The 11,162-nt window shown below is 36.7% G+C and overlaps 1 protein-coding gene across 2 annotated transcripts; it reads right to left on the bottom strand.

Moving 5' to 3' along the window:
• Window positions 1-1,722, bottom strand: LOC113715088 (zinc-finger homeodomain protein 2-like). Of its 2 annotated transcripts, XM_027239254.2 has the most exons (2): window positions 415-1,722; window positions 1-335 (listed from the first exon to the last, which is right to left on the bottom strand). In XM_027239254.2, exons 1-2 carry the CDS (start codon window positions 1,208-1,210, stop codon window positions 310-312), a joined length of 822 nt encoding a protein of 273 aa, XP_027095055.2. In that variant the 5' UTR covers window positions 1,211-1,722; the 3' UTR covers window positions 1-309. The 2 variants fall into 2 exon arrangements, with proteins under 2 accessions (XP_027095055.2, XP_071923911.1); XM_072067810.1 differs by having other exon boundaries at window positions 1-1,721.
• Window positions 1,723-11,162: the final 9,440 nt, after the last annotated feature.

The following is an 11,162-nucleotide window of genomic DNA, read 5'->3' as shown; positions in this document are numbered from 1 at the left end:
TTGAGTCAAATGATGCTATTTAATTAGTAGTCTCAAACTCACGAGTCATTTTATCACTGAAAAATAAGCTGAATACAAAGCAAAATTGAAATGTGGATGATGAGAAGTAAAATTGAGAGAAAGCCAATTAAGCAAGGGGTACTAATTAGAAAAAAGGTCAAGAACTTAACCTAACTAAAATCTCTAAACCTCTCATCAACCCTCAATCAGATTTTGTTAATCTGTTACACCAATCACCAACAACATATTCTTTCTTTCACTGATCTACCTCCTGCTCCTCCTCTTCCTTCCCCATCATCCCATGTCACATTAATGCACACAAAACGTTGCATTTTCTGCACACCCCACTTTGGAATATTAAAAAAAAAAAAGGGAAAAGCTAGCAAAGAAAATAATGGGATTAGGGTTTTTTACCAAGGGTGTGTTTATTGTTGTGCATCCAAACCTTGAGCACGTGGCGCTTCACATTAGAATCTGCACAAAACTGCTGCACTAAAGCCTCGTCTTGCTTCTGAATGCGCCACCCAAGCCTTTCGGCAAAGGCCAACATCTTCTCCTTCTGGTCCTGAGTGAACCTGGTCCTAAATCTCTTCTTCGATCCCCCGGCTCCTCCACTGCCCCCTTCACCTCCTCCTCCGCTACTACTAGGATTCGACACGTCTTCGTCTTCCCTCGAAGTCGAGGGAAGCGGCAAGGGCCTCTGGTGGTGATGATGAGAAGGCGGAGTGACGTGGAGGTAGCCGGAAGGATGGGGGGAGCGGAAAGGGTAAGCTGGTGAAAACTGGTGATGGGCATGGTGGGGATGATGATGATGAGGATGGTGGGGTGTGGGGTGGGGCTGGTGGAAACCTTCGCCTTCGGTTTCTTTCCTGTGGAAGTTGCGGTGGCAATTGCAGGCCGCACATTTGAGGGATTCCAGGGTTCCTTCTTCTCCAGCTGCCATGAACTCCCCACACCCGTCCACGGCATGCCCACCTATGGCCACAGCATGATTCTTCAAGCATTCTCTGAACCTGTATGAAGTTGTAGTAGAAGTAGTAGCCATAGAGCCACCACCACCACCGCTTTTTCTTGCCGTCGTTGCAGCTGACACCCCTTCTCCTCCTCCTCCTCCTCTTCCAGCTGAGTTCCCGAGTGTTTGAGAATTCCCAGCTTGCATCTGATGCATCCCAATTTCTTCTTCTTGCTCTTCATGCTCGTCAAACTCCATTTCTTGGCCACTTCTGTCTTCTTTTCTTTTCCTTTCTTTCCCCCTTTTTTTTTGGGTTTTGACTGGTACAGTGTAGAAAAGCCCTCTTCAGATACTCCTATGGTAGGATTACTGAACAACTGGGGACTTCAACAAGTTGATTGCTTTGTTTAAAAAAAAAAAAAAAGAATCAAAACAAAGATCTAATCCATGATTTTGATTAGAGCTTGATGAGCTCTAGATCCATCAGGTAGGGAAAGTTTAACTTACTGAAGATTATGTAAACAAACTGATGAAATACAATACATATAGTTGAATATATAAGAAGGAATGGGGAGATATGGGGAAATGATTAGTGATGAGGATGATGATCAGAGAAGAAGATAAGAGGAAGAGGAGGGTGTGGACATCAATTACCCGCCTGCTAAAATAAAAGGAAGAGAGGGGATAAGTAAAAATTGTTTGTTTTCAATTCTTGAATTCTTCCTCTCTTTCTCTCTCATAATATACCTTAAAAAAGATTAATTGGGGCTAATACTCGTATAAATTGTGGTAGTATTCTACATCAGTCCTTTTCCTATTTTTAGCATCTGATGGTTGATGTTAATTTTGTTGTTTGTGACTTCTTGTGAGTGGTAATAACTGATTAATGGTTTTGATCGAATTTTACTGGATGGTAAATCTTGTGCTCCCTTGGATGAGAGCATCCACTGTTTCAGCTCTTTTTTGGCCTCAGAATATTTGCTTTGCTTAGGAGGGTAAAAGTTTAGGTGCCCCTGAATTCACTTTTCAGTAAGCATGAGAATGGCAATTTGAGATGAGATGGCGTGTCTGTCTGGAGACTCTGGTCAATTCTATGACGTCTACTTAAACTGACAAAGTTGGATCTTTGTGAATTTTGATTTTTTTTCCTTCTCTATTTCCCTTTCTTTCTTTTTAGGGGCCATTTTTTATTTTTATTTTTTTTGAGGGAGGGAGCCAGTGGAACTGTAAATTGATTACCATTAATCAGTTTCTTGCACTCATAAGTTGAAGCTCTAATTTCAGCCACCATTTTTCATTCTTTCTTCTTTCTCATCCAAGGATGAAGGGAAAATTGCAACGAGTTTGTTTGTAACAATAATATGAAATTTTTTTTTTTTTCGCAATGATAACAGTTGTATAATTTATTCTAATTCAGTTTAAGGGAAGAGGAAGTCGATGGAAAATACGTCGAAAAAGCCACCATGAGGTGGCAGCCACAATTAAGTGAAATTAAGTGCTTCTAATAAGCTCAATCCTCTGATCAGAAAGTCATTTCTTTATTCCGCCCGAATTACATATATAGCTAAGAGCCTAAGACCACAACATAATGATAATTGTGAAATAAATCAAGAGGTGCTTTAGGTGACCCTGAAAATTATTGCTTTGTTCAATTTACTTATACTCCATTATGTTATACTCCACCAACCCCAAAGAAAAAAAAAAAGAAAAAAAAAGAGAGTACAGGTTTGGATATAATGATGCATTCATTGTATGATGGTATCCAAATGTCATTCATCATACACTATGTCTAAAATTAAGTTCATTGGTACCTTTCTACCATACCATTCAATAAGGATGCCACACAATAAACACTTAGAAAGGGTTTCAATGTAAATGAAACCGCAAGAATCTCTTTTATGAACATTGACCAACAACTACCAAATACTGTAGTCTTTTTAGCCCCAATGACCAATACTAATAAATATTAGGGGTTAAGATTCTTTCTATAGGATCTCTCTCTCCATTTATTTATATCCACATTACTATGGTTTTATAAGATCGTCCGATCGCGTCATTACTTTTCTTTTGATCTCTTAATCAGCATGCTAAAAAATAAATATTCGTTTAAGAATAATTTGACATATAATTTACGGGTAATGAAACATTTATGAAAGGTATTAAATTTTGAAAATTAATTTTATTAAAATGTAATGGAGAGAAAGGAGGAGCCTGGTCCTGCTCATATCTACCAGGTGACCCAATTCGCAAAGACACGAACAGAATTCGATCAGTTTCTATACTTCCTTCTTGGAAAAAACTAAAAAGGGAAGAAAGAAAGAATGTAGTGCTGGATCAGTGATCTTGGAGTACTACAGTGCTCAAACAGGGGATGAGCCAGAGTGGGCAGTGGACGGGACTGCTGGGGTCTGAGGGCACGTCTCCTCAGAAAGGAAATGATATTGAGGACAGTGGAGGAGCCAAATCAAGAAATGTGGGGATGCCGTGGGTGTTGGCCGGGGGGGTCGGTTGATTTTGATGCCAAAAGACAAATTATCGACTTAGGAGTCTAAAAACTAGCTGGTACCACTGATAGGGAGTTTTGCTTTGCTTTAACATGTGGAAACCAGGGCAAAGAAGGTTAGGGTTTGAGGGAACTTGTCGGCATTTATGGCTGCTGCTGCCTCTACGTGGCTCCTCCTCCGACAGCCCACCACCTATTAATGACTGCCTCGCTCCCTCGCGCATTCTAATTTGGCCCGCTGGAAGATCAATACTTGAAGGAAAAAGCGATCAATGCACAGATTCTTTCTTTCACAAATTATCTTTCATGGAGTTTCTCAGCTTGATCTTGATTATTAAGTCTGGAAAACCTGAGCCTGAATTCGTTACAGAATATACATAGCTGCCGTGTGGATTTTGCTTATGGAATTGACGCAGGTTAGGAGTCGTAATTTGTGAGTGTGGTGTATTTGTTACAGGTTACTGTAGAATTGTATGGTATAACAACACTAACAAGTTTGATTCGACTCTGAAACAAGTACAATCTTCTTCCTACCACCCAAAAAGAAAAAAAAAATGACCAAAGGGAATTGCTATTCTTTGAATTCTTTTAAGGGTAAAATACAAAAAAATTCTTGTGGTAAATATAATACACAGAAAAGTTCCCGTGGTTTCAAAATATACAACATGACACCCCGTACTTTGAACTAAATTGTAAAGGTGACGAAATCCGTTAAACTTAACGGAAATGACTTATTGGAACCTAAAAAAAATTTTTTATACCTAATTTTTAATAAATATACATATTCTATCCCTTAACTCTCAATTCTCTCTATCTAGAAAATAAAACAAATGATTTTTTTGAGCTGTCTTTTGTTTAATTATATCAGGACATTTTGGTCATTTCGTCCATTTCCATTAAGTTTAACTGTTTAACAGATTCCATCACCTTTAACACATAGGGTTTTTTTGTTTTTTACCCTTCTTTTAATCCTAGAGATGTGCTCGCAAGTAGCTTGCTTTGCGAGCAGTTTGATCAAACACCAGCTCGAATTTGATTTGATCGAGTTCGAATTCTATCTAACAAGTCAAATTTGAGTGTCAATAACTATTACTTGAATGCTCGACGAATTTAATTGAGTTTTTGTATTATTTATATAATATATATTTTAATTATGAAAGAACTATTATGGGTTCATATTTTAATAAATTTACACGAAACAATATCCAAAACTCGAGTTATATGTCAAGTAGTTCAACCTCGACAAGGCTTGCAGTTTACTCAAACTCAAACGAGTCGAGATCGAACTTAATTTTCATTACGTCGAATTGAGTCCGAACTTAATGTCATGTACTCGTTTGAACTCAAACTCGAACTCAAGTGGCACTAATAGTGATCGAGTTCGAGCTCAATAGCACCCCTAGTTAATCTCATCAAGCATGTAAGAGGTTGTTCGATGCGATAGCATTTTTTGGAAGAGTATTTTTGAAAAATTACTACAGCGTATGCCTTTTAATGTTGTGCATGTGAAATAAGATAGCAGTTAGGAAATATGTTAGTGAAATATTCCTAAAAAACTCAAAATTTTTTCTCTAAAAATACCAATCCAAACAAGCTCACAATACAATCACTTACTGTTACTGGTTAAATTATTGATTACCATATTCATTTGATAGTACGGTTTACATCCAATTATATAAGACTCGATGGATGCAATTTTGACAACTAAGGCCTTGTTTGGACAGTAATTTTTCAAAGAAAAATTGCTACGTTTTCCATGAAGACATTTTTCAATCACCTTTTACCTCACATATATCAAATCGCTACAGTTATTTTTCTACAAAAAATCTAGAAAAATGCAATCCAAACATGTCCTAAGTTAGCAATTTAGTACAACTAATCACGGCATCATATATACAAATATACAATTAGGCTAAGGCTATTAATGCGGTAATTGCTAGCTCTTTGACGAACTTCCCAAGACCAAAACTGAATGCGTGTTTTGAGTCAAAGTTGAATGACTTAGCCAGTGGGAGAGCGAGAGTAAACGAAAAATCTCAAATTCAAACTCTCTCACTTATATGCAATTAAAAAAAACAAATAAAAAACTTCCCTGTTTGGATTGCATTTTTCATGAAAAAATTACTGTAGCAATTTTGATGTATGTGAGGGAAAAAGGTAATAGGAAAATATGATCACGAAAAACGACGTAATTTTCCGGCAAAAAATGACAATTAGCCAGAAAAACATAATGGGTTTCTTTGGATGAAGAATATTTGGAAGATTCTTTTGAAATGTTTCCTAACACATTTGATAGTACATTATTTGAAATAATTTTTTAAAAAATATTGCAGCACTTTTTTTATGTAACGTATGTGAGATAAAAAGGTGGTTGAAAAATATGTCGATGATGCAAATAAATAAAATTTTGAAAATAATTCACAATCCAAACAAACCTGGATATTGTCTCAAGAATGGTTCATTTATCCAAAAGAAATGCACAAAGTTTGTCTCTGTTCAGGTGATGAGCTGAACAAAATGAGTTTTATCTTGTGTGCAAGAGTGAAACTGTCTCGTTTCAAAATAGATGGTATTACAAGGCATTGTAATGAAAATAGATAGTCCTGATGAGCTTCATCTCGGGTCTCCCTTCGTTTTCCACCCTTTCTCATACATCCAAGAAATGAAAATCCAGTCCATGGTGCCTGCCAGATAAAGCAAAATTACCACTCCTTGTTTGAGCCAAGACCATGAATAAGCCACACAGAAATGATAGAATGTAGGGAGTCAAATTTATGGCAATACTTGACTGAGCGGTTGCACTTCTAATAACATCATTGTTACTTTAACCTCGATTGTCAATCAAAAAAGACCCGTGTCAACGGCAATGTTAACAAATTGACTCTTCTACCCTCACTCATTGCTATATTATTGTTATCAAAATACTTTGATGAAACAAAAAGTCCTTATTTTTATTATTAGAAAATAAAATTATTATTTTAGCATGATTATGATAAATCTATCATCACAAATTTGGAGCTATTTTTGGCATTTGGAGGTGCGCTTTTATGATAGCCATATATTTTTAATGTGAAATGAGTTAAGTCTTATGTTGTATATCCTTGTAATGTTATGAGCTCCAATTTAGAGTTTTTTTTTTTTTTTTAGAGTTTGTTTGTTTCTCTAAACAAAATGTGCATTAGCTAAAAGAATGAAATTTTTTTGAAGTTATTCATCTCCTTCGGATCTGTGGTTTATGTCATACTATTAGATTTAAGAAATTTGAGCTATTTTACGATACATATGTGCTATATAAGAAAAATGAGCCCTATGACATGGGTTGATTTGCTACAAAAAATTAAAATTACGGGAGATAAGTGATATTTTTGAAATCTCCAGAGAGTTCAATGATACTACTATCACAAACCTCAACGGAATGAAGCAGATGGTGCCGATTGACAAAAAATATATGCACACATTACATCAGAGTAGGAGCAGGGCATAGGTCTTGTTATCGATTGTTTTAAATTTTACAAAAATTGATTATAAAAATTAATTATGGAGAATAATTATAATTAGCAAAAACTACTCTTTAGATAATTATAAATTTCAATTGTTTTAATTAAAATATATAATCAGAATACAAAAATAACAGAGAACATAAAAAAAAAACTGGTTGTCCAGAATCAGAACCTACAAGCAGTTAAATTAATCAACCAAGAACAAAGCCATAATAAGTTTGTTTAAGGATTCCTGGAGAAAGCTACACGTGTAGTAGTTTTCACTTTTCATCGTATACCTTGTAATGAACTCCTTTTCATTTTTCACGTACGGCTCAAACATGGTATGCCCATGGTTAAGGACTCGGGGCTGCAACCGTCCAGATCAATTTTAGTCATTATCAATTACGTGTAACTTTCTTTGTACATCGTGTAACTTTTTTTTCACAGGATGTATTTTCACAACAGATAGTGATGGGCCCCACACTTGACACGGAAATCGAGTTACATGGTGTAATCTCAGTCGCACAAAATTTTGAGGGCAAATCTTGACCCTTAATCGTGTTGGGACGGTCATACTGATGGCCGTCCCTGCCCCAAATCCCATGGTTAATTTCACTACACTGATTTTTGCACTTTATTCCTCTAGGAAGAAATAAATTGGATCCTCACCGGCCCCTAATCCAAATCAATTCATGCCAGCAGACTGTTAAAGTAGTAAATAAACAACAAAAGCGTAGGCAAAGGCGTGAGGCAGGCAGGCAGCCAGGCTCCGAGGGTTGAGAAGATGTCTGACACGACGGGCTGCCATCGTACGTCAGAATTCAGGACTCCCAGTCCCACGACCGACCCCCCCCCCCCCCCCCCCCCTTGTGTCAGCCTGGAGGGCAGTCCGTCCCAGGCCCTTCATTTTAATCAGCGCAAGCAAAGAAAGGAAGCTACTACTGTCAATGCAGTAAGTCCATGGATAAGATGAACAATTTACTATTCCTACATTTACTGCAAAAATTAGCAATTGCATGAATTGGATTGGGTTTTTTGAAGATTCGGGATATGTACCATAAAGAATTACTGCAGAGTAATGAATTTTAACACGATCATAAGAATGGCCATTTCTTTAGCGTCAAAAAGTACTTCTCTATAGTGGCGAAAGCCGCGAAACTCAATAAGATGTGAGGAATTAAATGAGGTCTAATTGAGTAGTAGAGTTATGCATCAAGAAATGAAATATATAGTTACGTGCGTTCACATGATAAATTAGATAAGTATCATTGAAGCGTGTTAAGGGGACACTCGTTAGAATACTCCTTCCATGATAATATAATAAAACCCCATGAGAAGATTGGAACCCTTTTACTGTCTTGTTATTGTGCTTGAATATTTACCCTGGACATAAGTTCTTGTTAGTGGGATTTATGCACAGCATCTTCTATGTAGTAGGTGGACTCTGCAGATGGGTCATAGTCATCTAGGCCATAACTTACACCAATCACCAGCAAAATCAATATGCAAATCCAAATAAAAAGGGGTATCCATTGTTAGTCATTCACTCATTGATATGATACAAGCCTTCCTTTGCACTAAAATACACTCGAAAGAATATCAAAGTCCCACATGCCCTGCAATCTTTGTTAATAATTTGCGTCGTGAGATTTTTTTCTTTTCTGAGATTACTGTGTGTCTGTGTTTGTGCGATACATTTGCGCGGACAGAGAGAGAGGAATGCGGGGAAAAGGGAGCAAGATGGTGACAAGACGAGAAAAGGAGGGCTGGGGCTTGGGGGGCGGGGAAGGGAGGAGTCTGACCTTGATTTGCAGTGGCCAAGCTCTTTTTTTTTTTTTTGCAGCCTTTAGCTTAATTTCCCTTTTCTTCTTTTGAATCGATGAAATGAATGAAGGAATAAATGCCATCTTCATTTCATTCCCATCCTTATCTCATCTTAATTACCATACTTGTGCTTGTGGCATTTTCTCCTCCACCACCACCTACTCCTCAGTCCTCCCCCATTGCTGCTAAGTGGACCCTAATGCTCAGTTTTCCTTGCCCTTCTCAAATTCTTACAGCCTTTGCACTAGAATTACCAAATAGATTACCTGTGCAGATGTACAATACATGCATAAAGATGTATTTTCATGCACTTTGTTTGAGGGCATCATGGTTTAGAGGAAACTAGACTTGATAGTCTTGGGACAGCGCTTGCTAAACGAGTTTTGCAGAAAGGGAATTGAAAGTGGAACATATAATTAGCATTTGTTTGAATCTTTGGATTTGAGATACCTGAAAGAAGATACTTACAACTACTCTAGTATTTAGTCAAGTTTAATCTCAAAACATGCGTAAAATTGACATGTCAACTCTAAACAGTAAAACCCTCTAAAGCTCCCAAAATGTGAAATGATCTGCCTTTAAGTAAAATGGAATCCAAGGCTCCTATCCTTGTAAAAGACACATGTATAGGTAGGAGACTGCAGGAAAACTGTCATCATAGACTTCTGCCTTCGGACCACTCCCCATGTTTTGATGTTCTCGTTGACCTTATTACTATGTTATACAATTCCAAATTTAGAAAATTAAGTCTTAGTTCTTTTTCTTTTTTGGGTGCGTGAAACACGAGCATGCCTTTTCAATTTCGAGTTTTCTTTTCTTCCTCTCTCTCTCTCTTTTTTTTTTTTGGGTGAACCATTCAAGTTTTAAACATTTCCACCAACCAAACGGAGATGGTTGCTTTTAGATGATTAATTTGCAAATGCTGTACTCTGAAGTTATCATATAAGCTCCGTTGTTTTTAGACAAAAGGAAAACGTAGGTCAGAAACATCCTCTTGTTGAACTTCCAAGTCTTCCTCGCAGTAAACTGCTGTTTTGTTTTCGTAAGTTTGCCTAACAGCGGTTTAAAGCATTAGGTATTCAATGCAATTCAGGCAAAACGATCATTTGAAATTCTTTCCCTGTCAGTAGTCTCAAGTGAGTGTAGTATTTCATCTTGTTCTACAAGCCCATCATGCCTGATTAACCGCACTCTATTCTGAGGTTTTGGACATATTTAGTGCAACCTTGACCTTCCTCCTTAGACATCAATCAAGTGATCAGCCACTCCATCCCTCACCACAACTCTAAATTGGCAAATCGTCCTCTTAGGATTGCCTGGTCCCAACTCTTGATGAATACATTCAGAAGCGTTTCCTATCATGGCTTTTTGAGAATTTTCTGTGGGTCAGACAATGGACCTCATCAACATGCATGTAACCTGCACAATGATTTGTGAAGATGACAAGACCATATGCACAATAGACAGACCTCTCATGGGCTCAATTGGCCTCTGAATTGGGATATGTTATATATTGAGTTGTAGCATCATGGCTCGTATCAATAATTCTCCTTAATAAGGGATAACAATCATCGGAGCAAGCTAGTCAGTAGTTCGCGAGCAGCTCGTCAAATGTTCGAGTCGAGTTCGAGCTGTTTGAATCCTTTTTCAAGTTGTGTTTGAACCTTAAGCTACTTAGTTTAAAAGCTCGTGGACACACACACATATTAAAAATATCAATATAATTTAGTGATTTAATTTTTTTCTAGAATGCCCTTTTTAGAAATATTAAAATGGCTTTCTTTTATTTACAAACATAACTATAATTTTGAGTAATGTTGGGAGCTATTTACGTAATACCAACCTTTAAGTTATGTTTTAGAAGTAAAATTCCTTATGGAGTAGAAATTAATTTGGAAAGGTTATAAAGTTTTATTTTTGATATGAAGTTTACTTAGAATTTAATGACCATTCTCGATTAAAAATTTGGGCATTAATTCGTCATATTTTCAAAAATTTTGACTAATTTCGTGTACATGAGCCTTCTTAAGCTTTATAAATTCATTGTATTATTTATCAAGTTGCATGTCTATGAGCAGCAATAACTTATTTGACAAACTTAATCAGTGATGGATCCATATCTGAGTACATAAGATAGTCATATAAAGTACATAGACATGACTAAATCTAGTTCAAGCCCCTCAGATTGTATTTTGTTGTCGATTCCAAAAGATATGTCTAAAGATGGATATTGCTGATATATATTTATTATATATTAATATTAATAGTATAAGTGACCCTTAATGTCTACATTATGCTCCCAAGTTCCTTTCCTATTTTTTTTTTTTTTATGGCCACTCATGTAATACTAGCCTTTACATTTTGTTTTGGAAAATAAATTTATTGAAGTAAATTTCCATCT

Source organism: Coffea arabica, chromosome 10e (genome assembly GCF_036785885.1).
Source record: "Coffea arabica cultivar ET-39 chromosome 10e, Coffea Arabica ET-39 HiFi, whole genome shotgun sequence".
Taxonomy (NCBI): domain Eukaryota; kingdom Viridiplantae; phylum Streptophyta; class Magnoliopsida; order Gentianales; family Rubiaceae; genus Coffea; species Coffea arabica.
Note: the sequence above shows the minus strand (reverse complement) of the source record. Positions and strands in the feature narration are given on the sequence as shown.

Excerpts from the sequence above, each read along its gene's own strand:
- LOC113715088 (XM_027239254.2), bottom strand. The coding sequence starts at position 1,210 with ATGGAGTTTGACGAGCATGAAGAGCAAGAAGAAGAAATTGGGATGCAT. Across the intron at positions 336-414 it reads CAACAATAAACACACCCTTG|AAAATGCAACGTTTTGTGTG; the intron begins GTAAAAAACCCT and ends TGGGGTGTGCAG.